This window comes from Myodes glareolus, chromosome 9, assembly GCF_982192425.1.
Source record: "Myodes glareolus chromosome 9, mMyoGla1.1, whole genome shotgun sequence".
Taxonomy (NCBI): domain Eukaryota; kingdom Metazoa; phylum Chordata; class Mammalia; order Rodentia; family Cricetidae; genus Myodes; species Myodes glareolus.
The window spans coordinates 91,442,964-91,468,577 of NC_142034.1; the positions used below are offsets into that span (position 1 = coordinate 91,442,964).

The 25,614-nt window shown below is 51.2% G+C and overlaps 1 protein-coding gene across 2 annotated transcripts in view; it reads right to left on the reverse strand.

Moving 5' to 3' along the window:
- Positions 1–25,614, reverse strand: part of Stk10 (serine/threonine kinase 10) — a 102,624-nt gene that overhangs the window by 60,383 nt on the left and 16,627 nt on the right. For both annotated transcript variants that reach the window (XM_085694839.2, XM_048436035.3), the window contains exon 2: positions 17,464–17,628. Coding sequence is in view for 1 of the 2 variants with exons in the window: in XM_048436035.3 (XP_048291992.1) it covers positions 17,464–17,628 (165 nt within the window). In the remaining variant the exon portion in view is untranslated. The remainder of the gene's footprint in view (positions 1–17,463; positions 17,629–25,614) is intronic.

Below are 25,614 nucleotides of genomic sequence, written 5' to 3' on the forward strand. Positions count from 1 at the left end.
GACTGCATTAACTACTGCAGGCAGCACCATCCCATGGGTTGGTCCCTGCCCTGCAGAAGAGTAGAGAGAGCAAGCTGAACACAAGCATGCATGTGCTCGTTCTCTCTCTGCTCCTGAGCAGCAGCTGCTTCAAGTTCCTGCTGCGTTAACTTCCCTACAAGGATGAAGTGTAACCTGGAATCATGCGCTGGAATAAACCCTTTCTCCTCTAAGTTGCTTTCGTCAGGGTGTTTTAACGGCAGTAACAGGAAACAAAACCACAGCACCATCCTCTTCTTACTCAGAAAAAGGCAAAGCAGGGCAATCTCTGCCGGCAGTCTGGCTGACTCCCCACGCCCTCGAAGCTTCTGTAGGGTTTCCTCACCACCACTCAAGCCAGTCTGTCTGTCGGTAACATAGGCAATTATTGGCTTCTAGATCTATGGCAAGGATTGAAGGGGTGCTGCCTGGAATCCAACAGGCCCAGTTCTGCCACACTGTACACAGTACCAGGGCCAGACATCCCCTTCCCTGCCGGGGATCATCAAAAAAGAAAAGGTAACAGTTGCTTCTGGTATTCCACTTAAGGGACTGTGATACTGGGAACCTCCCCAAGTCTCGGTTTCCTTATCTGTCACACGGCACTGAGCTCTGCTTCCCACGTTACCCAGGAACACGAAGCAGTCCCTGGCTGAAAGGTTCAGCAGGCACACCACACTGCTGCGACACTTCTGTGGTACCTTGAGTAAATGCAATCAGCAAGTGTCCCTCAGGGACCATGGCTGCCCACAAACACAGGATTTCCCAGAACTGCAAGCTACAGATGCACCCTCGAGGTTATCACTAGCCATATGAGAAGTGGCCAGGCCTAGGAGGGCCCTGTGCCTTCTTCTCCAACATCCCTTGCGTAACACTCATCCTGCTAAGGCCATCCCTGGGAAAGCAGTGCACTCTGGGAGTCTGGCTTTCTTCCTCCTCTGTAGGAAGGAGTTCAGGACTCCTATGCTTCCCCTTTATCTGTATTTTGCCTTGGCTCTGTGAAGCTCAGAGTGCAATTAGCCTCCTCAGCTCTGACTTGAGTCTCAGCCTTTATGAATTCAGGGATTACCCCTGGACTTTTCAGCAGCACAGGGCTGGAGGGGGCGTGGATTATCAACTACTGTGGCTTTCACACAGCTACATGGGGTTTAACAAGGAAAAACAAAAACAAAAACAAAACCCAACAGTGACAGTGCCCTCTAATCTACCGCCTGGCAGTCATGGAATCGACCAACCCTTAGGTTGAAAATATGAGGAATAAACATATCTGTAATGGTTATTTTTCTTAAACATTTTCCCTAAACAATACAGTGTAACAACCATTTACCCAGTACTTCCACAATATTGGGGTTTATGAGTTATCTAAAGACTATAGGTTATATACAAACACACTTCTACAGACAGATGTCTTTGGTGAATATTGATGCAAAAATAATCAAGATACAGCAAATCATCAGTCAATTACAAGTGGTTAGACCTCAGTCAAGCATGATTTACTCTATGAATGCAAGGATGGTTCAACAATAATGTATTAATGTACTAAATTGTAACAGAATGCAGAGAAAATAAAAAATAAAATAAGGTTGAGTCAATGATGCATCAAAAGCTCTGATCAGACCAAACAGCTCTGAGAGACATTCAACATGCATGGTCTAGAACATGGCCTCATGACAGATATTAACCCTAAGTGACCCTGTGCTGGAGGAACTCAGATGACCTCAGATGGAGGACCACAGGTGACCCTGTGCTGGAGGTCACAGATGACCCTGTGACCTCAGATGACCCTGTGGCCCTGTGCTGGAGGTCACAGATGATCCCGTGCTGGAGGTCACAGATGACCCTGTGACCTCAGATGACCCTGTGCTGGAGGTCACAGATGATCCCGTGCTGGAGGTCACAGATGACCCTGTGACCTCAGATGACCCTGTGTTGGAGGTCACAGATGACCCTGGGCTGGAGGTCACAGATGACCCTGTGCTGGAGGTCACAGATGATCCTGTGCTGGAGGTCACAGATGACCCTGTGACCTCAGATGACCCTGTGCTGGAGGACATAGATGACCCTGTGCTGGAGGCCAAAGGTGAAAACACAGTGGAGGGGAACACTGCCTCAGCTGAAAACCTCCCAGCTGAAAAATCAAAGTTGCAGGATATAAAAATCATGTGAAAAACACAGAATGTTCGTGAAAGAAAGGAAAGTTGACACAACAAAAATGGAAAGGCATTCAGGTTCACTGATTGTAACCTGATCTTGTTACAATGTGATAGCAGTTCTACACTTAAAATTTTGTTAAAAGGTTGGTTTTCAGCCCGGCAGTGGTGGCACACACCTTTAATCCCAGCACTCGGAAGGCAGGGGTAGGTGGATCTCTATGAGTTCAAGGCCAGCCTGGTCTATAAGAGCCAGTTCCAGGACCGTTAGGACTATTACACAGAGAAACTCTTGAAAACACCAATGTGTGTGTGTGTGTGTGTGTGTGTGTGTGTGTGTGAGAGAGAGAGAGAGAGAGAGAGAGAGAGAGAGAGAGAGAGAGAGACCATCCACTGCTGCCTACAGGCTCACCACCCGCTGCCATCTATAGGCTCACCACCTGCTGTCGTCTATAGGGTCACCACCCGCTGCCGTCTATAGGCTCACCACCTGCTGTCGTCTATAGGGTCACCACCCGCTGCCGTCTATAGGCTCACCATCCATTGCTATCTATAGGATCATCATCCCCTGTCATCAAAGGCTAGGAAATTCTACCAAGTCCTAACAAATCCATTATACAAATGGAAAAAATAAGCCTCAGGTTCACAGGGATTTAAAGGAGCCCTCAGCAGTCAAAACAACCTTAAAAAAGGAGACCACAACTAGAAGTCTCTCATTTTCTGAACTTCATCTCAGCTAGAAGGTTGAGAATCTAGAAGCCTTACACTTTTAGAACATAATATAATGCTGCACAAATTGATGCAATCTGGTAATGGCACAAAACAAACAGAAGGATGAACAAAACAAAGAGCCCAGAAATAATCCCTCATATATATGGTCCAGCGACTTTCAGGTGTCAGTTGGGCTGGATGGTCTTCTCAACAAATGGGGTTTGGAAAACTAGACACCCACAAGAGGAGAAAGAAGCCAGACTCTTACTTTACACAAACAGTAATGGGGAGGGGATGAAAAGCTGGATATAAGCAGAAACTGTCAAGGGCCTGAGAGAAGGCCACAAGAGAAGCTTCATGCCACTAGTCTTGACAGTGACTTCATAGACATGACATCAGACATATAGGTGCCGTGACCACAAGAGAACAGCAGGGCCTGTCCAATGCAGACACTTCTGTGGAGCAGAGGACACAGGGTAGAAGGGGGCCTACACCCCAGGGACATACCTGCCAACAACACCGCTTCCTAACAGGCTCATCTCCAGACGACACAATGAGTTCCTAGAAGTCAGCAGCAAAAGAAACTCCAACAGTCTAACCACGACAGGCCAGGCCAGGAACGGACACATCTCCGAAGACATGTGTACAAGCAAACATGTCCTAAACACGAGGGGAGTCTGTCTGTCACACTGCTGTTATCAGAGACAATGCTATCAGGTGCTGTTGAAGGGACACAAAGGGAGCCTTGGTCCACTTCCAGAGGGGACACAAAGCAGCGTGGCTGCTACAGAACATAGCATGGAGTCTTGTGGCTACCAGAATTCAAGAGGCAGAGGCAGGAAGATTGAGTTGAAGGCCATCTTGGGGTTTCTCAAGAAGTTATACAACATCTGGGCATTTATCTAAAAGGATTGAAACCAGGGTCCCAAAGAATGGTGAATACTTCCATGCTCCCTGAAGCATCATCCAGAAAAGGCAAAGTGTGAAAGCAAGCTCTGTGTGCATGACAGATGCGTGACACATGCGGAGTGTTTCACACACCAGAACTGCTGGCTTCAAAAGAAGAAAGGAAAAGTCTGCACTATGGCGGAAGACAAGCATGAGGGAGAAAAACCAGCAGCAGGAAGACACTGCAGACTCATTGATTCCAGGGGCCCAGGACTAAAAACACAGATCCCAGAGCAGAGCCAGCTGCCCAGCTGCAGACAGGGGCCATTAATAAAAGGACACAAAACTCCAGTTACTCAAGCTGGCTGGCTCTGGAGTCCGTTGGCCACACTGTAGCAACAATTTACAATGTATCCTATGCTTAAAATTGTGTTAAGAGGTTGGTTCTCAGTCGGGCAGTGGTGGCTTTAATCCCAGCACTCAGGCAGCAGAGGTGGACAGATCTCTGTGAGTTCACAGCCAGCCTGGTCTATAAGAGCTAGTTCCAAGACAGGCTCCAAAGCTACAGAAAAACCCTGTCTCGAAAGACCAATTTAGAAAGAAAGGAGGGAAGGAGGGAAGGAGGGAAGGAAGAAGAAAAGGTAAGATAAAGAGGTGATCTCTCTTCCTCAAATAGACTCTTGAAAAAAAACAAGGAGGTATGGAGACATGGCTCAGTTAGTAAGGTGTATGTGGTACAAACATGAGGTCATAAATTCAGATTCCCAGAACCCATATAAAAAACTGGGTGTAATGATGAATGCCTATAACCCCAACACTGGGGAGATGGAGACAGAAGGATCCGTGAAGCTTGCTGTCTAAGTCAGTCTAGAAGAATCAGTGAGCTCCAGGCTGGGGCGAGAGTGAGACATTGTCTGAAAAAATAAGGTGTGTGAGTTGGGGGCGGGGTAAAGGAAGAGGACTGAAGTTGACCTCTGGCCTTCATAAACACGTGCACAAAAAAACTCACAAACACACACTCACACATATGCCAAGAAAGAAAAACAAGAGCAAGCAAAGATGGGCCTCCACACAGGGATGCAGGTGGGAATTCTAGCCAGGAAGGCCTTTGCTGTTCGTGCCCCCCTTGCTGGTCTCCTTCCTCTGTACTAGGAGATCCCTGTTTCCCTGGCGACCACTGCTTGAGGGCACCCGATGGGGGATGTGACAGCAGCCTGGAGTCACCGGCTTCCTTGTGTGGCTGAAGGCCAAGGAAACTGGAAACCACCGTGGCCCCCACTGCCCTTGGTTAGGCTAAGCAGCTGTCTTGGGGCCAGGTTCTGGGGCCTCTGGTCTCCACTGCTCTGGCCATTTGTGAATGGAATGAAGATTCATGGGACTTTGGCCCTGCACCAGGCACCGTTTCAGCAACAAAGACAGAACAGGGCGAGGGCGGTGAGAGGCCACCCCTGCCTCACTGCCTCGTACATTCCTGGACAATCTAACCACTGGCAGAACACCCCAGCACCCAGGGGTCACTCTAAAAGACACCCTGCTTCCTTCCCAGACAGCACTCTCTCTGCTGCCCTGAGCTGTGAATGTGAAGCAGCAGAACTGTTCAGGGCTGAGGGACCCAGAGATGCAAGTTCTCACACCTCCACCACACTCCCCTTCCCTGCTCAATGCTGGCCCCCAGCAGCCGGCCAGCTGATAGTGGGTGCAGAGTGTGCGGGCTTCCCACATACAGCATCACTCCATCCCGGCTTCCAGACTGCCTAACTCGGGAACCTCAGTTTCCCCTTCCATGACACCTAGCACAGCTGGAGTGCTTCTCTGACGCCATCCCCTAAGCAAGGCTCTGCGTGGACAATCACTCTTCAGCAGCCTCTGGCAGAGGCTGGCATCTCGGCTGGGGAGGGGGTGGCACTCACTGAAGCAGGGACCCAGTACACTTGCCACCTGCCAGGATCAGAATTAGGTGATATTTCATTCCCATTTTAGATATGGGGGCCTGAATCTCAGAGTCAGGTCACGCAAAGGGTAAGCGGCAGAGCCAGAACGAGGATGGGGGTTAGGTGGGGTCTGTGAGAGATCTAGTGAGCGTCCATCATCCCCTCCTCTGCCTCAAGGAGGAAGCCACGGGAAGCTTGAGTCCCAGGCCCTGGGTCAGTGAGAGATGGGTGCCTTGGCCTCTTGGCTCTAACCCTTGGGCCCTTCCACTCTACACATGGACTGAGCAGGCTGCTCACTCAGAGATAAGAGGTCAGGATGTCCCAGCTCAGATAAGAGTGGCCTGGCCACCCCAGGGCTTAGGCATTAACTTTTACAGCACCCGGATAGCCCCGCCAGAAACTGCCACAGCCCTAACTATCCCCAGAGACAACTGAGTCACACACAGTCCAGAGGTAAACCACCACCCTGCTGACCTGCAGGTCTCTGGGTGTCAATACTCCACCCCTGGCCTTTCCTGAGGCCATTACCTTATACTGGCAAGGCATAAGGAACTCAGCTGACCAAGACGTGTGAAACTCCTGAGGCCACTGGCATTCCACGAGCTACCTTAACCCTTTCTTTGCCGGAGCCTCTATTTTCCTACCTGGAAAAGGACCCTTTGCAGCATCAACAGTGTAGGTCTCCGTGAGAGTGGAGTCACTGTATCGCAGAACAAGCCGTTTTGTTGTTGAAAGCCAGTTGGTGTTACCCACTTGCAGGGCCTGGGCCTTGTACAATTGTCCAACAGTCTGTGGGAATCTGGCCAGAACCCAAAGGGTAGAAATCTATCTACCGATGCTCACGTCCCTTACTGAATGGTGTCACATCTACACAGAACCCACACATCCTCCCACATGCTTTAAAGACTCTAGAGAGTGACAGCACCTAATTCAGTGGAAACGCTGGGTGAATGGCTCTTCTCTTGTACCATTCAGGCAACACTGACTCGGAACGCTGTCTCCCTCTGTGTTCAGTACAGACAATGCAGAACCCATAGGCACCGAGGCCTAGCTGCGTAAGATTAACAAGTGTTTGCTGGATGACTTTAAGACATCCAGAAGTTAGGGCAGAAGCAATGAGGTAAACCACCTGGGTTTACCTGGGGCTGTGCTAAGCATTTTATTAAACATTCAAAGCCACGAGCGGCCATTCTTACCCATGCTGTAAAGACAAGAATACTGAGGTTTGCAGGGTAGGGGGCTGCCCCAAAGCCTCTCAGCACATAAGTGAAGAATCAGTAATAAACTCAAGCTGACATTACTCTAAGACACGGGACAGCTGAACCCTCCAGCCAACCATGAACAAGCTACTTTTTCCTCTCTGGGGCCATTTCTCCCTGAGGAAGCAGGACTAGTGACTGTAGCTAGACCCTAGGTCAAGGGTTGGGGGTCTTCAGGCTCTTCGACACAGTGCAGAAAACAGAAGCTCATAGTTAGTCAACTAAAGCCTGAAGGAGGAAGTCAAAAAAAAAAAAAAAAAAAGAAAAGCAAGAGTCAACATAAACCCAGCCTAGTCATCGGCTGCAGAACCTCCCCACCTCCAAGCATCGCCAAACAATGCGGCCATTGAGTAGGGCGCCTACACCCACTAGACTTCCTAGGACCAGCCTTGTTCCTCCAAGCCAGTTCCACCCACCACCTTGCAGCAAGCCTGGGTTAGGAATCCAGCTTTCCCTGGTCCTGGCAGCCTTGGAATGAGGCCTGAGTCAGAGGCAGTAACCCTGGTTCTTGAATGCCTGCCGGGGTGGAGGTGGCAGTTCTGTGATGCCACTCTGCCCACAGCCACCCCCACTCCATGTCCTTACTCAAAGGTGCTTGCCCAGGCCCAAGGCATCACTCAGATGGCACTGGGGTGACTCAAGTGCAAGAATGCCTCACCCCCGCTACTAGGTTGTCTCTCCTAGAGGTTAGGGATCCCGGCTTCAGGCTCAGAGTCCCCCAGGGCTGGAGTCTTGGCCACTGTGCAGGAAATGTGAAGTCAGGACTAGGCTCAAGCTCTCTAGAGAGGAACAAGGGAGGCCCTTTTCTGCAGGGAGGATTTGGTTTGGCTGACCAGCTGGCTAGTCACCATTTCATAGGTTAGCCAGAAAGGAATCAGCCAGTGCTATTTGCAGGCATAGCCATCAAGGACTCAGGACAAGGACTTGGAACGCTTCGGACAGGGCACGCAGGACAAGAGCCGTATCAACACTGTAGCAGGCTCCTGATCAGAGCTGGCACAACTGACTACATATTTTTTTCACTTTATCATACTTATTTTATTGTGGTTAATGTGCTTTTACATGATGACTGACGACGCCGAGAATTTTATATACCCGTTGGCCATGAGCATGTCTTTTATTTTTTCAAAGCTCCTCCTTCTTTTCAACTGTACTCCGGGAGCTTGGCCCAGCGGTTAGCTGTGGGTCTCTGCATCTGCTTCCATCTGTTTCTGGATGAGGGTTCTAGCTTCTCTGGGGTTGGCAGGCTGCAGGCTGGTTATCCTTTGCTTTGTGTCTGATATCCACTTATGAGTGAGTACATACTACATTTGTCTTTCTAGGTACGGGTTACCTCACTGAGGATTTTTTTTCTAGTCCTGTCCATTTGCCTGCAAATTTCAAGACGTCATTGTTTTGTTTTTTTTTTTTTACCGCTGAGTGGTACTCCATTGTGTAAATGTACCACCTTGTCTCTATCCATTCCTCAGCTGGGGGGCACCTAGGTTGGTGCCAGGTTCCACCAGTCTTTTTGCCACCACATGCAGAAACCTCCTCACAGAGATTCCTGCATTCAGGGGGTCCAGTTCGGTCCTGGGCAGCTTTTACCGCTATCACTGACTACATAGTTTACTGCAGGTTTTGTAGCACTGAGTCCCTGAGAGGCAGGGTTGTCACTAGAGACAGGAGGTGACCACGGGGCAGTAGGTACAACAAGCGGGTACCACCTGCCAGCTCACGGAGCCTGAGAAGTAGGGGCAGGATCCTGGGTCCCCCCAGTGAATGGCAACGGTCTGCGCAGTTTTTGCACGCCTTTCCACGTCACACAGTCTTCAAGGAGCCAAAGCATCTATGTGGCCAGGGTGTGCGGCGGCGGGGGGGGGGGGGGGGAGAGCCTCCACCAGGAGCATTCAGCTCTGCCCCTAACTCAGCTCAGAAACTGCAGCCTCATCTGTCAAGCTTGGGTAACCGCAGCACCAACCTCCAGGGCACAGCCAAACGGCGACACAAGGAAGGCTCTATCCGGATGCCTAGTGTTTGGCAAGGATGCCAAATGCAGCTCAGCCAGCAACACCAGAGCTGCAGTCACCACAGGACACGCGCAGCAACCAGCCCAACTCCAAACACCTAAAACCCTGCACCTAAAACTCCCTGGCCCATTACGAGTGCCTCTGTGTGTGAGCCAATGACAGCTAGATGAAGAATGGCCCCGCCCGCTGGGGGGTGGGAGGGTGGGCATCAATATCATGAGACCGGCCTGTGGAATGCCATACCCACACAAGTGCTTTCATAATGGGGCAGAGGTCACAAGAGCCACAGGGTAAAGGTTCTCTCGGGGACAACCCTGCTGAGGCCTCCTGGGAGGGCAGCAGGGGAGTGGCCAGTAAAAAGGAGACGCCCCAAAATACAGAACAGAAGCAGTGAACATTGGCCCTGCTTCCTGCCTTGAACTGCAATCGTGGGTCCTTGTCAGGTCCAGGAGCCCTGATAGAGTGAGGGCAGGTAGGCTCGGTTCTGCATGGGGACCCTTAGGGCTAGAGCCACAATCCTGAGGTAAGTCACACGTCTGGGTGCTCCTGCATAAGGTGCTGTCTAGGGAAGGTTCGTGCTAATTCTGAGGCTGGGGCAGCTAGGCTCGCCCTTCCTGTGGGAAGCTACACACTCCAAGGCCAACACAATCCTAGAGAAAGCAAGGCCCACAGGACCTACACTGCTCCGCCTCTTCAGCGTCTCCCGCCTTTGACAATGTTACCCATGAGACTAAATCCCCGCACTTGTATCCTCAGGGGACAAACTTCATCTGAACCACAGCACCCTCCCTGAGTCTCCAGGAGCCCAGGTGTAAGATGGGGGTGGCAGAAGCAAATGCACCTGCCTCAGAGGACAGAGAGGCCTGTGTAACCACAGCACACACACACACACACACAGAGAGAGAGAGAGAGAGAGAGAGAGAGAGAGAGAGAGAGAGAGACCCAAATGGTAAGCAGAAGTTAGTGACTACCAGGGAGTCCAGGAAGAGCACGACCTCAGAGCCCCTGCCCAGGGGTCACACACCCCTGAAAAGGACTGCCCTGGCCATTCAGATGGCTAAGGACTCAGAATTAAGAATTACAATAATAAATAGGGGTTGGCGGCACAGGCCTTTAATCCCAGCACTCGGGAGGCAGAGGCAGGTGGATCTCTGTGAGTTCAAGGCCAGCCTGGTCTACAGAGTGAGTTCCAGGACAGCCAGGACTTTTACACAGGGAAACCCTGTTTCAGAGGGCGGGGGTGGTACAATAATAGAAGGGGCAGGTTCATTCAATAACAGAAGGGGTGGGCTCAAAGGCACAGACCCAGCTGCCCAGAGAGGGGGATACTTTTTGCCAGGTCATTGTGTCAGGAGAAGAAAGTAGAGACCTTGAGGCTGGGGGTGGGAGGCAGACGTGTCCTTCCTTGTCTAGACGCTCGAGTCCCAGGGGTCACTCAGGCCTCCTGACCCCAGCCCAACATGCCCTCAGCTCCACGGTGTATTTTCCTCTTTAGTTGGCTCATTTTACGTCTTTCATAACGTGGACTATACTATGGACTGTAGAAGTTGTAGTGTTGATCACCTTAGATCCTTTATCACTCTTTGTATTTAGAACGTTCAAAGTCCTCTGCTAGTGATTCCGAACCACGAGCAGGCACGCACACACGCGCACACATCCCCTCGCTGGAACTCCCCAAGGCAGGCCTCCTAGCTTCTGTGCATCCCGGCCTGAGGAACAAGCCCTGTGGGAGGAAATGGCTCTTGGTGCTCTCTTCTGGAAGCACATCCTCTTAGTCATCTCTACTCACTTCAGCTTTGGTAAAGATGTAGGATGAAGACTCTCATTTCCTCTCAGTTCCACCTTAAGAGAATCGGTGCAGGCCGACAGCAGAGGATTCTGAGATCTGTGGTTAACTGATGAGCACATCCCAGTCTCGGGGGCAAACCAAAGTGTATCTGAGGGCACGTGTGGCCTGTGGCATGAACCAGTCTGTGTCCTAGTGCCACAAAAGGCAGGTGTCTCCCCCACCACGGTGGCAAAAGGCTGTGGGAGGGAGGGACTGTTGACTCTCACCCAGGGCCATCTGGACAGGGACACTTGGCAACATCTGGAGACAACTTGGGATGCTGTATCTTGGAAGGAAGGTATAACCCGGCACTACTGGGTAGAGGCGAGGGATGGCGCCAAGCCGGCCACACCCAGCACAGCCCAGAAAGGCTCGCCTGTTCCAAACTGCCCAATGCCGAGGGCAAGAAACTTGGTGCAGACTAAACAGCCTCGGGTCCTACTCTGGGACCACATGGGAAGGAGTGGGCAGGTGGCTTCCAGCAGCTAGTCTCCACTCTTCTCACACGATGTCTGCAGTGGCTCCATCAAGAGAGGATGTCACAGCTAAAATCCTGGGGTTCACAACGAGCAATGAGAAGTGGGCTCCAAGGTGGGAGAGACCGCAAGCATGGTGCCCAAGCTCTGCCTGTCCACTACACAGTGACACAGACCACAGACAAGTCACTCTGGTCCTTCACCACCCCACCCCAAGCAAGAAGCCCTCCTGATGAAGCAGGCTGGTGTGGCTTGGTCTGGCCAGATGTCCTTACCACAAGACCATCCCCCACGGGGAGCCTGGCAGGAGGGTGGAAGTGTCACCTTGCACTGAGGCTGCGCATTGTCCTTCCTCAGTCTTAACTTGCCCTCCCAGGGGACCTTCACTGGGGCAGGACCCAGACCAAGGCTTCATTAGGGCAAAGGGCTCAGCCACAACAGAACACCTTTGTTTTATTTCCATGGCAACGGACCCAGTTTTCCACTTAAGGTGGTGATATGAAAGCTTCATTTTGAATAAGTGCGCTTAATATCTGAAAAGTGAGATTATCGTTTTGAAAGGTGCAAGTGTTGGGTCTCAACTGGTCTGCCAGGCAAGCGTGAGGGAATCCTAGCACTCACAGAAGAAGCTGGGTACGGTGGTGCACACACCTGCAGTTCCAGCATAGGACAAGTGATGACGGTCGGATCCCTGGAACTCAGAGCCTGGCCAGCCCAACAGAACCAATGAAACCCTGGTTCTGTGAGAAACGCTTCCTCAAAGTTAAGGTGGGAAGTGATTGAGAAAGGCACGCAATATTGACTCCTGGCCTCCACACACGTGTGCGTGGTGGGATGAATGGGGCTACCTACGTGTTAGCTGTTCTCCCTGCCGTGAGGCTCTCACTGCTGAATTTCTAGTCCCTAAATCGGTGCTACTGTGGACAACCCAGTCCCATTTCATTTCACTCTGGGCCAGACTCCAGCCGAGGTAGCGTCTGTCTGGTCCTCTACGGCACCTGCCGCAGGGCCTCTGAATTTCCGACTGTTGCTACTACCAAATTTGCAGAGGTCTGCCTCCACCTGGCTTTCTGGGATCAGTTGAAATGTCCCCGCCCTTTCTCTGGAGGGAGGTTTTCTCCTTCTCTATTGCAGGCCCTGGCTCCTGACCACCCTTCGGAAAACTATGCCCAGGGCACTTCCTCCCTGGATTGGCTCTACCTCACTTTCCACTCGCTCAAGTCCTCCCACTCACGTCTGTGTTTTAGAGCGTGTTCTAGAAGAACGTGACCTCACTTTGTGGGACAGTAGGTAGAGGACTCACACCGCTGTGAGAAAGGTCCATCAGCCTGTGCAGGATGCAGGAGCTTGGCGGACAGCCAGCTCCTCTACGCCCATTCCCAGGAACAGCTGTCTGGTTCCGTTACACACCTACATGGGAAAGCACGCTCCTGAGACCACACAGGAAGCTTGGGCCTCAAGAGGTGACACCACAGCCAGTGTGGCCTCCAACCTTCAATCTCAGAACCACACGGCTTCTTGCCTTGCTTCTCTCCAACTGCTATGCATCCTGTAAGACACGGTTCAAAAGACGTCCCTTCCCCTGGTGTGGGCCATGACCCACATCACATCCTTAGGCTTCCGGCTGGATTTACTCTGAACCGCTTCCCGACAAGACTCAAGGCTTTACCCCTTGCCCCCAAAGCTGACACAGAATGTACTTCCCCTGAGCAAAACTGCAACTGGGTTGCCGAGGCCGAAAATAGATATTTTCAAACTTCAACCGGCATGACTCACCAAGAAGGCTCTCAAAATACAGGCTGCGAGGCGGCACCCTGTTTATGACGGGGAAGGCCAGGTGGGGCTCCATCACCAACATGACTGACAGTTCCAGGAGGAGCTGAGCCTGCTGGTCTAGAGGCTGACCGTGATAAGGTCAGATTAAAACCTTCACCTTGGCATCCAGGCCTTGCACAATATGGCCTCCAATTATTGTACCAGCTGCACCTCTCCCCAGGGGCTGCCCCACTCCAAGAGCAGCAATGACTCTATGAACTGAAGTTCCCAAAAGAAGTCACACCTACAGTGAATATTCCATAAAAACCAACCAATGGACAGGAACATCAGTGAATGGGGAAGTTTGAATGTTGCAGCTCCAGAGACAAATTATCTTAGGCTGTCTTGGCCCCATTAAAAAGCCATTCGTTGCCCACCTCTGTGTGTGACTTAATATCCTGAGATTACTACGCGAGCCCTTTTAGAAAGCATAAACAGGTCCCTAGCTGTCATCAACTCAAAAACTAATAATTATCAGGCAGCATCTAGGGCTATAGGAGCAATTTCCCCAATTTGCAGTAATTGATTACCTGAGGTTCCCACCAATGTTTGGATGGTGGATAGGAGAGAGATGGGCAGAGTGATGGTGGATGGGGAGGGATGGATGGATACAGTGATGGGGGATGGGGAGGGATGGACGGATGGAGTGATGGGGGATGGGGAGGGATGGACGGATGGAGTGATGGGGGATGGGGAGGGATGGATGGAGTGATGGGGGATGGGAGGGATGGATGGATGGATGGAGTGATGGGGGATGGGGAGGGATGGATGATGGAGTGATGGGGGATGGGAGGAAGGGATGGATGGAGGGATGGGGGATGGGGAGGGATGGATGGATGGGTGATGGGGGATGGGGATGGATGGATGGATAGAGTGATAGGGGATGGGGAGGGATGGATGGATGGAGTGATGGGGGATGGGGAGGGAGGGATGGATGGACTGATGGGGGATGGGGAGGGATAGATGGACGGAGTGGTAGGGGATAGGGAGGAAGGGATGGACAGAGTGATGGGAAGGGATGGATGGAGTGATAGTGGGTGGGGAGGATGGACAGAGATTCAAGCAGCTTTCATTTTTTGCTTTTCCATATGTTCCCATTATTCTTCAGTTACTACCCAAGTGACATCAGCCATTTCTTCTTTCTCTAATTGTTTAAAAACAATTATTACTATTACTTATAGACAAAAATTTATGTCCTGCCTGGTCCCAGAGTCGTTCAGTACCAAAGAAACACACAGTGGCTTCTATTAATTGTAAACTGTTTGGCCTATTAGCTCAGGCTTATTATTAACTAACTCTTATAACTTAAATTAACCCATAATCCTTGTCTATGTTTAGCCACGTGGCTTGGTACTTTTTCTCTGTAAGGCATTCTCATCTTGCTTCCTCTGCCTCTGGCTGGTGGTGGCACGGGCCTAGAAACTTTCATCTACAAATACTACTACTATTATTATCTGTGTGCAAATGCACATGCCATGGCGGACATGTGGAGGTCAAAGGACAATTTGAGAGTCACTCCTTTCCTATCTGTATGTGAGCTCTAGGGGCTGAATTCAGGTCCCCAGATTCGCACAGCAAGCACCATCCAGCCCTGAAAACTAGTTTTCAAAGCAGCTCCAGGACACAGCTGAAGTCTGCTGTTCATCTGTTGTTATTTTCTGCTGACTGAAACCCTGAAACAAACACAACAACATAAACACAGCAGAAAGCGGCTCCAAGAATCAAGACGGAGAAAACATAGTCTGGCTTCATCCACCTTGGCCCTTTGGCTCTGAGCAGGAGGCTCGCCTCTCTGTGCCTCTGTCTCTTCCTCTGCAAAAGGGAGACCAGCTAGTGACTCTTCCTGCCCTGCTCCACCCTCAACAGGGCTTTAGAAGCTGAAGTTGGCTATGTGGATCTTATTTCACCACTTCTGTCCAAGGGGCTCCCCCAAGAGATGCTCAAACAGTAAAGATAAAAGCAACAGGGCGGAGTCCAGGGTAGGGGAGGATTGATGGGGACAGAGTCCAGGGTGGCGGGAACAGCAAGTGAATGGGAACAGAGACTTAGGGGTGCAGCAAATAACAGGGACAGAGCACTGAAGGGGGACAGCAAATAACAGGTGACAGAGCCTGAGGTAGGCAGCAAGTAATGGAGGACAAAAGCCAGGGGAGGCCAGCAAGTGACAGAGGCATAGCCTGGGGTCTCCCCTGTTACTGGGGACAAAAGCCAGGGACAAAGGGTGGGGGATGGGAAGTAAGTGACAGGGGACTGAGCTCTGGAGGGGAATAGCAAGTGACAGAGGGCATAGCCTGGGGTGGGGGAGCAGCAAATGACAGTAATGGGGGGGTGACAAGTGACAGGGGACAGAGCCTGGGGGGTCAGCAAGTGATGGGGTGGGGGATGGGGCTGGGGGACAGAACCGGGGACAGCAAATAATAGGGGACAGAGCCCTGGGGAGGCAGCAAGTGACAGGGGGACTGAGCCCTGGGTAGGAGGAGCTATGCCCTGGCCTATGTATGTCCCCCAAGAAGTCAGGCACTGGAAGCCTGGTCCCCAGTGTTATATTAATGGGAGATGACATCACCTCTAAGAGAGAAGACTCATTATGAAGTCACAGAGACTAGGAGGGAACTGAGGAGGAAGGAGCTCCATCTGGGACCTTAGGAGCTCTCTGGCTCCCAATATCACCACGAGATTTTCTTCAACAAAATCCTCCATGATTCCCACTGACCTGAGCCCAGCCAACCTTCACACCACAGCCCAGAACCGCCAGAGCTGTGTGCCAACTAAATGTCTTGTGTTCAGGAAGCCCCTCCTCGGGCATCTGACAGCACTGGGCACCTAACTCAAGCTGAGAAGGCCAAGTCCCTGTCCCTTGACCACTGGCTTCCTCCTGCCTGCGAGGTGAGAGAGAGGGGGCCTTGTGAACTCTACCTTTTCCTAAGCAGCCAGAGCTCTTTCTCCAGGGAACCAGGTTTCTCCACTTAGCAAGAGTAAGCCAAGCGTTCTGTCAATATAAAGCCAAGACTACTTCCCATTGGGCATGGAAAATGGCAAAGCATCCCTGGCCAACAGCAAGCTCCCCAGTGTTCTGAGACCTGACTAGACATGGAAAACCCTCCAAACACACCAACACACCACAGCAGTATGCACCACGCCTAAAACACCCCTTTCTGATCAGTGCACGCTTCTGAACCGCCCCTCCCAGCTGCAGTGGCAAGACCTGGGCTCACATAGCCCCAGTGATGGCTGAGATGCCTGGCGCCCGAGGACCCTCAGCCACATCTCCAAATGTCTGCAAGATTCTGCCACTGCCAGCTGCATCCAAAATTTACTTGAGATGTTTCTTACACACACATCACTTCATTTCCTTGGCATCCAGAGTTTGGAAGGGTATTATTTATGTAAGTGTGTACATGTATATACAAGTATATGGGACACACATACATATATATATATATATATATATATATATATATATATATATGCTACTAAGATGTAGCTTAGTGGTAGAGCACTTGGCTAGCATACACAAGGCCCTGGTCTAACTGTCACTACTGAAAACTCTCTCTCTCTCTCTCTCTCTCTCTCTCTCTCTCTCTCTCTCCCTCTCTCTCGCTCTCGCTCTCGCTCTATCATGCATGTGCAAGAGAGACTTGGCAGAAAACAAGTTAAGCCAGACGCATGCACATTCTAGGGCATCTGGATTTTGTCAACTGAACGCTGTCACCATGAGGCAAGCTGATGATAGGGTTATAGGCAGGGCTGCCTCATCCTATGAAGCCAGTGAGGTCCCAGGCCCCTTGCAGGAGCCAGGGGTGATGGTTTGGAGGGACAAGCAGGGAAGTGGGAGAGCTGTGAGTCCTGCAGATGAAGCCAAGATCAGCACTCAGACGCCCCTGTCCACACCAGGCCTCTGGGCGTTCGTTCAGAATTCACCCACTTAATCCTGGAGCGTTCCGTGTCCAAGGTAGCACGAGAAGAGAATTCCTTATCTGGTGCCATGTTAAGGCTCAAAAGGACCTCAAACCTAAAACACATCCAGGCTTTACTTGGGGAGCTGCCCCAAGCCTCCCCAGCCCACAGTATAAAATCTGAAATGCTCTGAGCAGCAGCAGCATCCTCTATGCTCACCCTCCACTCACAGAGGGTTAGCAATGGTCCAGTCTTCCCTTGTTCATATGCTACAGCACAGCACTCAAGGACAGAACGGATTTTTGAGACACATTTCTGCTTCTGTGGGCTCAGCCTGAGTATAGGAAGTGGGGTGAATGTGAGAAGGGGAGGCCGAGGACTCAGCAGAAGACTTCATCTTCTCCCTGCTGCAGCCCTGACCCACACTGCAGACGCGGAGTCGGCATAGTGGGCATCGGGGCCCAGGCCGGCGCACTCTTACCCACAGCTTCCCGTCATAGTAATAGGCCCCCAGGAGCTTCACGATGTATGGGTGGTCGCAGGTGGCCAGGATCTCAATCTCCACAATGTAGTCCTCCAGCTCCTCCTCACTCTTGGTCTCGATGACTTTGGCAGCTGCCAAGGCACCAGTTTCCTTGTTTTTGGCCTGCAAAGTGGAAATACGGGAGATTATAAGGCAGGCAGGGCAGGCAACAGCCCCGGAGGGCTTCCCAGTCTTCCATACAAATGTGAAAACTAAGGAGGATATCCAGGGGTCTGAGTCACTGACCAGACACACCTTTCAACGGTGCCCAGGGCACACAAGGTGTCGCCACAGAGGAGCTCAGACCAGAAAGAACATTCTATGTGCTTAATAAGGAAGTAAGATATAGTCAAGCCATGGGAAACATACAAGAACAGGCTAGTGCACACACACAGACACACATAAAAACAAAGTCTCTATAATGCAAAAATGAAAAGAAAGAAAACGAGCAAAAAGTCTGAGGGAACCTATTCCTGACAGCCGGCACAGAAAAGCCTGAAACTCATGAACATTGACACTATGTACTAGTTAAGGTTCGTGTGCGTGCATGTATTCATGTGTGTGGAGGGGGTATGTGTGAGGAGAGCTCGTGTGCATGTATTCAGGTGTGTGGGGGGGTGTTTGTGTGCATGTGTTCGTGGGGGGTCGTGTGTATGTATTCATGTGTGGGGGGTCGTGTGCATGGGCCTGTGAGGGGGTTGTGTGCATGTATTCATGTGTGTGTGTATGTGGGGATGCCTCTGTGGGGGGTGCATTGCCTGTGGGGGGTCATGTGTATGTGTATGTGGAGGTGGAGTTGTCCTACATGCATCACAGTAAACTGCCCCCTGGCTACATGCCACCTGGGCAGAACACTGCTTCTTATCTGTTGAGAAAGAGTGAAGGCTTTCGCCAGCTAGGACGACACAGTCAGGATTCAGACACTTAACAGGAGCTGCTGAGGACATAGAAGAGAGAACTGGAATGGGGCAGGACAGCAGTGGAGCAGCCAGTACAGAGGTCCCTACTCCAGAGACCAACACAGACGCTGCAATCCTACCACAGGTTCAGAGCCAAATGAGCCCGATGTGGGAATTCCTGCTCGTCAACACACCGCACTGCAGCCAGCACGGCCCAGGGTGAGACCCACCTAACGGCTACCAAAGAAACTAACACATACATGCAACAGGCTGCTGTCCCACCACGATGCCAAAACAGTAACAAATGAGCCTTGAGAATGTTGCTCTCTGGGGCTGGAGAAATGGCTCAGTCGTTAAGAACACTGGCTGCTCATGTAGAAGTCCTGCGTTCGATTCCCAGCACCCACACGGTGGCTCACAACCATCCATAATTTCACGGGAAGGGGATTCAACGCTCTCTTCTGGCCTTCTTGGGCACTGCGTAAGAAATAAAGGTTGGGGCTGGAGAGATGGCTTAGAGGGTTAAAGCACTGGCTGCTCTTCCTGAGGTCTTGAGTTCAATTCCCAGCAACCACATGGTGGCTCCAAACTATCTGTAATGAGAGCTAGTGCACGCAGGCACAACACTGTATACATAATAAATAAATTAAAAAATCTTTGAAAAAAGAAATAAAGGTTAAAAATATGAAAGGAAGAAAGAAAAGAGAAAATAAATACTGGTCTTTAAGTGAAACAAGCCAGGCACAAAAGCTAAATACTTTATGATTCCATCTAACTGACCCAAAGTGGTCAGTGACAGACAAAAACAGAGGCTACCAGGACTGCAGGGGTGGGGTTCCACTTACAGGATCCACTTATTGTTGGAGATGATTTAAAAATAAACAAACAAAAACCCTTGAGCCAGACATGGTGACACAGGCCATGAATCTCTGCACTCGGGAGGCAGAGGCAGGCAGATCTCTGTGAGTCTAAGGCCAGCCTGGTCTACAAGAGCTAGTTCCAGGACAGGCTCCAAAGCTACAGAGAAACCCTGTCTCAGAAAACTAATAAAAGGCTGCGTTCAGTGTTGACGGAGGACACACTGATGACACAGCCGTGGGCGCCAGCAGCTGTTTTTCACAAGCACAGGGGCAGTGGGTATCCCAGAGCCGTGGACACCCGAGCTCCACCTGTGCCTTCTGGAGGGTGCTGTGCCTCATGCCCACTCTGACCTCTGACCTCAGCTGACAACAGTTCTTCCCGCGCATCTCCAGCCCCTGGAGGACAATATGCATTCACCCACAGGGCCAGGTCACAGCAACGTGCAGCTCAGACCCCCACAGTGAAGGTGAGAAGCAAATTCAGAGAGGTGCCTGGAATTCGCACCTGGATCATCTATCATCACAGAGTCTCTACATTCTCCAGGGCCGTGGTTCTCAACCGTCCTAGTGTTGCGACCCACCTCATGTTGTGGTGACCCCCGGCCATAGTTATTTTTGTTGCTACTTCATAACTGTAATTTTGCTACTGTTATGAATCGCAATGAATCTGTTTTCGATTGGTCTTAGGCGACTCCTATGAAAGTGTCAGTAGACCCCCTCTCAAAGGGGTCACGGCCCACAGGTGGAGAACCTCTGTTCCAGACTATTCAAATTCATACAATCCCCAGCGCTGAGAAGCCTTGGTAACCTGATGACCTTTGCTATGCCTCGGGTAAGGCCCACATAGGTGACACTCAACAGCTACCCTCTCCCTGGCCTCAGGGATTTAGGTCTGAATGGAGAGGTGCCACCTACCCTGCTGAGAAGGACTAAGTGGCTGCTTACGATGGGCGGGCATGGCCCCAGAAGGCTGGTACCAACCTTAGATGGAACCTTTGGTGGGGGGAAGGTGGGGAGGATGCAAACAGGCGGGTTTTTTTTGGTTTTTTTTTTTTTTTTTTTTTTTTTGCTGTCTATTCTCAGCTTGGGTTCTCCTAAGCTGCCAAGAGCTCCGCCCCGGCCCCCTGCAGTGACTAGGGCAGTTGGTTTCCAGGGTGGGGGGTGGGAGGGTGGAGGGGTGGAGAAGTGTGGGGAGAGACAGACAGGGCTAGCTTACCCTATGCCCACACTCCTTACGTGTGCTAACTTAGTTTACTATCTCAACCATCCTCCAGGGCGGTGCAGTTAGGTAGGGAGACTGAGGCAAAGTCCCAAGAGCAGAGTAGCAGTGGGGGTCCTGGACCCCAGGAAGCCTGCTCCCAAGCCTGTAGGCGCCCACTAACCAGTCTTCCTCCAAAGTGTTTTCAGATCAAAGGTCATGAGACCTTCAGCACCCAGCCCAGGAGCCCAGGTCAGCAGGATGTATGTGTGGTGTGTGTGTGTGTGGGGGGGTCCCTTTTCCCCTCAATTCAATTTTGAGGGCTTGTTCAGAACACCTTAAAAATCCATTAGATGAGCCGCTAGAGTCTCTCGCTCTTAGAAGAGAAGTTAGGCACCTCTGGGCCTTTGGAGAGGCAGAGAGGAAGGGCGAGGCCTTTTGGGGTGGTAGATGGAAGGTCAGGTGACCACAGCACCTCCTCAACCACAATGAGCTAGGCAAAAGCCACCCGGTCACCACCACCTTTTGGAGCCAAGGGTTCTCGTGAAGGCTGAACGTCACCTTTTCCTGAAAAAGAGATGTTTTCCTGGAGATGTGGGGGGTGGGAAGGTTTTCTAGGAGTGCACAGACCTGCTTTGCCCACACTTTAACAGCAGTACTGACCAAAGGGCCGGGCCTTCAGCAAGGAGCCAGTGTCAACACCAAGACTGCCCAGTCAGTGCCCGGTGCCTCCTCACTCAGACTTCAGAAGTCAGAGTCCACCAGGGAGGGGCTATGCGGCCACTGTGCCAAAACCAAATTCCTTAAGAGTCTGGCTGAGGCAACAATCCATTCCCAAAAGGCAGCAGAGGATGTTGCAACAGCAATGATTTTTTTTTTTAAAAAAAAGAAAAAGCCAGTCAGTGCTGACCACTGGCCACTCCTCAGACCTGGAAGGCAAATGCCATTCTCAGGCACCAGAGGAGGAAGCGACAATTCAGACAGGCGTGTGACTTTTGCAGGCTACATTTGTCACAAGCCTGTCTGTTCATGAACTAATGACAGGCACAGCCAGCACCAAGCGCTCCCAGCAAGGGGGTCTTGACAGGTGCAGACACTGAGGCAGGCACTGGCTCCATGTGTACGTCCCAGATGGCACACTGAGGCCTGGAAAGGAGAGGATGGAGGTATTGGGATCAAAGAGCTTCCTGGAGGCTGCTTGTTTGCTTGTCTGTCTGTCTTGCTGTTTTATGTGAGGAAAATGGATGATCAGGTGTAGCACCAACTGTTTGGGAGGCAGGAGGATCACTTGAGCCCAGGAGCTCAAGCCCATCCTGGCCAACAGAGTGAGACACCCATAAAAAGAGAAACTGTGTGTTCAGAAGGGTGAAGCCAAGTCCAAGGTCATACAGCTGTAACTAACAGACTTGGGCCCTTGGTGTTTCAAAGTCCTTGAATCGAGCTACTTTCCAGAGTTGCCTATACCGTCAGCATGAGTCCTGCCTGGACCTCCATTTTTTCCTCTGTACAGGTGGAGGGTGGGGCATGATGCCCAAGCTCTCTCTGTGCTATGGGGAGAGGCTGGAGAGAGGGGTGAGCTTCTGAACAAATGAGGTGCACTTGAAGGTGAACAGGCAGGATTCCCACAAACACACAGCATGGAGGTTTCCAACGTTCATCTCACCAGTACTGAGGCCAGGCCAGGGATGAGGGGAATCCCCAGGTCCACTGGTGACTGGCGGTCTCTAACCTTGGAGCCCACACCCTTGAGAGTCAACACAGTGGCCACTGTGTTTTCTGGTCCAGACAGTCTGTGGGAACAATCCTCCCCGTTGTGACAGCCTGGGGCCCAGCCTAGAGGAGGTGGGGCCATCCTCCCAGCCCAGCCAAGAACCCTGTCCTACCCCAGGGGTGGGGCAAGCCAGTTCAGGAGCTGAGGGATTACTGAGATCTGAAAGCATGGAAGTCAGGAGAGGACCCAGACCCTTCCCTTCTCTGGCCGCCAGATGACCACTTGGTCCCCTCCCTTTCCAGGAAATGGCTGATATCCCAGAACACAGCCAGGCCTTCAGACACAGCTTTGAAATCTAAGTCCTTGATTCCCATTCTCCAGATGGGGAAACTGAGTACACACACACACACACACACACACACACACACACACACACACAGAATGCAGAGACCCATGCCTGAGCAGAAAGATGGAAGGAGAATGGGGTACAGAAGACACGGCCCTCAGAGCCTCTGCAGCTGCCTGCAAGAGTCCTGGGGCACCCCATTCCCACTGTTCATGCAAAACTCTACTGTCTCTGGAAACTGCTTCACTCTCAGTCTGAGAATCCAGAAGGGCTGACCCCTCCCTGGCTTAGCTGCACATCCAGGCCCAAGTAGTCAGAGGCAAGCTTTGTCACAGCTACAGGTTCAGGGTTGGGCATGTGACCCAAGACAGGCAAACCGTCCCTGAATGGTTTCTTGTCTGTTTTTGGACCTTTTCATTATTATTATTATTATTATTATTTGCATTTTCTTAAGATTACCAGCAAAGCAGCTTTCTCTTTCTCTGGGGTGGCTACACTGGCAGAGTGGAAGAGTGGGGAACTGTGGGTATCGCCCTCACCTTCCTGGCTCCTGTGCTAAGGCTCAGACCTAAGGCTTATGCATGCTAGACAAGGGTTCTACACTGAATTATGTCCCTAGTCCTGCATTTTAACCAGTCTAAGGTGGGTTTTGTTTTTTGGCATGTGTATGTGTGAATGGCATGTTTGCATGTGTATATTTGTACATGCATGCAAAGGCCTGAGGTTGATGTTGGGTGTCTTTCTACATCACTCAGAGCTCAATGACTTTGGCTTATCTAGCCAGTTTGCCCCACGAGACTGCCTGACTCCAACTCCCATAGGTTGGGATTACGGGCTTTTCCATAGGTGGTGTGGACCAAACTCTGATCGTCATACTTACAGAGTGCTTACACTGAGCCATCTCCCCAGCCTGAATTTATTGTTATTGATGCTGGGGATTGAACCCGAGGCCTCCGCATTCTAGGCAAGCATCCTACCATCGAGTTATCCCCATGCAGGAGAGTCCACCTTGTCACTTCTGCACACAGTCTGCCGGAGGGTAAAGACAAGGCAGAAGCCAGGCCCACAGAGGGAGGAGGATTACAACATGGGAGCCAGCTACCCATGGTGCTAGTCTTTGGTTTCTGAGTCCCTTTGGGACTCAGGTCATTTTCTACCAAAAGGGAAATGAGTCTCCCATCCAGGGATGTTCCCACAGAGAGCAGGCATTACAGAAGGGTTTCAGCACGAACCACACGTGTAACGAGGGCCATTGCCACTGCCACCCTGACCAGAGAGGGACATTCACAAGATGGCCAGGAGACCTGAGATCTGGGGACCAACATGGCAAGTATGACCAAGACCACAGGGAAACGGAAACCACAGACCGTCCTGCCAAAAGAATCATCTATACACATATTAAGGAATTAAGAATGCTCTGTACATGTACTGAATTAGCAAAAACAAGCAGTAATGACCAGATGCTAGTAGCTGTGTAGTATAGCAGTCCTCATTATGGGCGAGAACATAAACAGCTTTAGTCTTTCAGAGGCAAGAACTGGCCACAGCTGCTCTGCTTTGTTTTGGTGTTTTGTTTGAGGCAGGTTTAAAATACCCTTTAAGCCTATTATCCCTCATTTCTGGGAATTTAGAGCCAAGAAATAATTCAAGAAAGACAACAAAAGAACCATACAGGATCACACTCGTAGCCCATAACAACGGAAGTGAGGTAGGAGCGGCCTAAATGCTTAATGGTGAGAAAACTGTTAAATCGCCTTAATGGGACATTAGCAACCCTTTAGCTCAGTAAGTGAACAATCCAGCGAAGAGGAAAACCAGTTAAGCTGTCAGAGTAACACAACAGGGGAATGAAATTGCCCTTGGGAAGCGTGCATGCCTACAGACAGAGAGGAGCTGAGGACAGGCCGCGGAGAACAAGTGGTTTCCCTCCGATGCCAGCTGGCAATTACACACAGGAGTCCCGCTGAGGGTCAGAGGGTGGAACGGCGTCTCCTGCACAGGTGAGCACTTGCCCAGACCTGGCCGTGCACTGTCTTATAGGCTGGCAGAGGCAGCCAGCCAGAGCTGCGCTGTCCAGATGGCTGTGCTCGCTACCTAGGGAGGTCTAAATGAATAGGAATAAAAACGAAGTGAAACTTGAGTTCCTCGGTGGGCATTTGCCATGTGCCAAGTGCTTCCTGACCGAGAAGAGGTGGCTGCCGTACTGAACACAGTAGACGAACAGAGCAGCCTCACGTCTGCAGAAAGTTCTGGTGGATAACTACGCGCAGGCTTGAACTCTCATCCTTCTGAGGTAGAAAATGTCCTCTTGGAGGTGAGAGAATCTCTTCAATGTCCCAGGAAAGGCTTCTTTTCCAGAAAGAGAAAAGGAGATAGGGTTGGTCCAGACATTCCCACCCCTAGACACACAGCCATTGCTGAGATCTCCTAGCAACCTGGCTAGGCCTCAGGGTGTAAGGAAAGGCTTCCAGCTGACCTGTCCAGGAAAGTCTATGTGTGGGTAACGGCTCAAATCTGGAGCAGGCAAGGCTGAAGGTTTCAACTTTCCTGTCTCTGGATGCTCAATGGTTGTGCTGGGCATGCAGCAAAGGAGATTCAGGACATTGGAACCGGCGGGTCTTGGTCTGTGTTATACACAGGGTGTAGGAAACAGTGTTGAGAGTTGCCAATCACAGGAGGGCTTTGGTTCTGAGAGTGGGGAGAGGGGTCTGGCTCTGGAGGGACCAGGTCACAGAGGAACTGGCTACATTCAAAGAAAAGATCACTATTCATTCAAGAAGGGGACCAGGGACCAGGGATCCTAGAGGCTTGTGTACAGCAGAGGGTGGCCAGGAGAGAGATTACAAGCCCAGCAGCTGGGAGTAAGCAGGGAAAAACACCCAAGGGGTCTGCCATCTGGCAGTGGCAGCCTTATGGCCTCAGGATAAGTCCCACAGCAGGTCTTCAGAGGGAGGACACTGAGCACTGGCCTTGGCCCAGCACAGGCCCAAGAGAGACAGATGTAAGTCGCCTCCTTCTGTAGGAGAGAAAAGGAACCAGAGAAAGCAAGAGACCTTTCCCAGGTCACATAGCTATAAAGTGGCTGTCGGGACTTG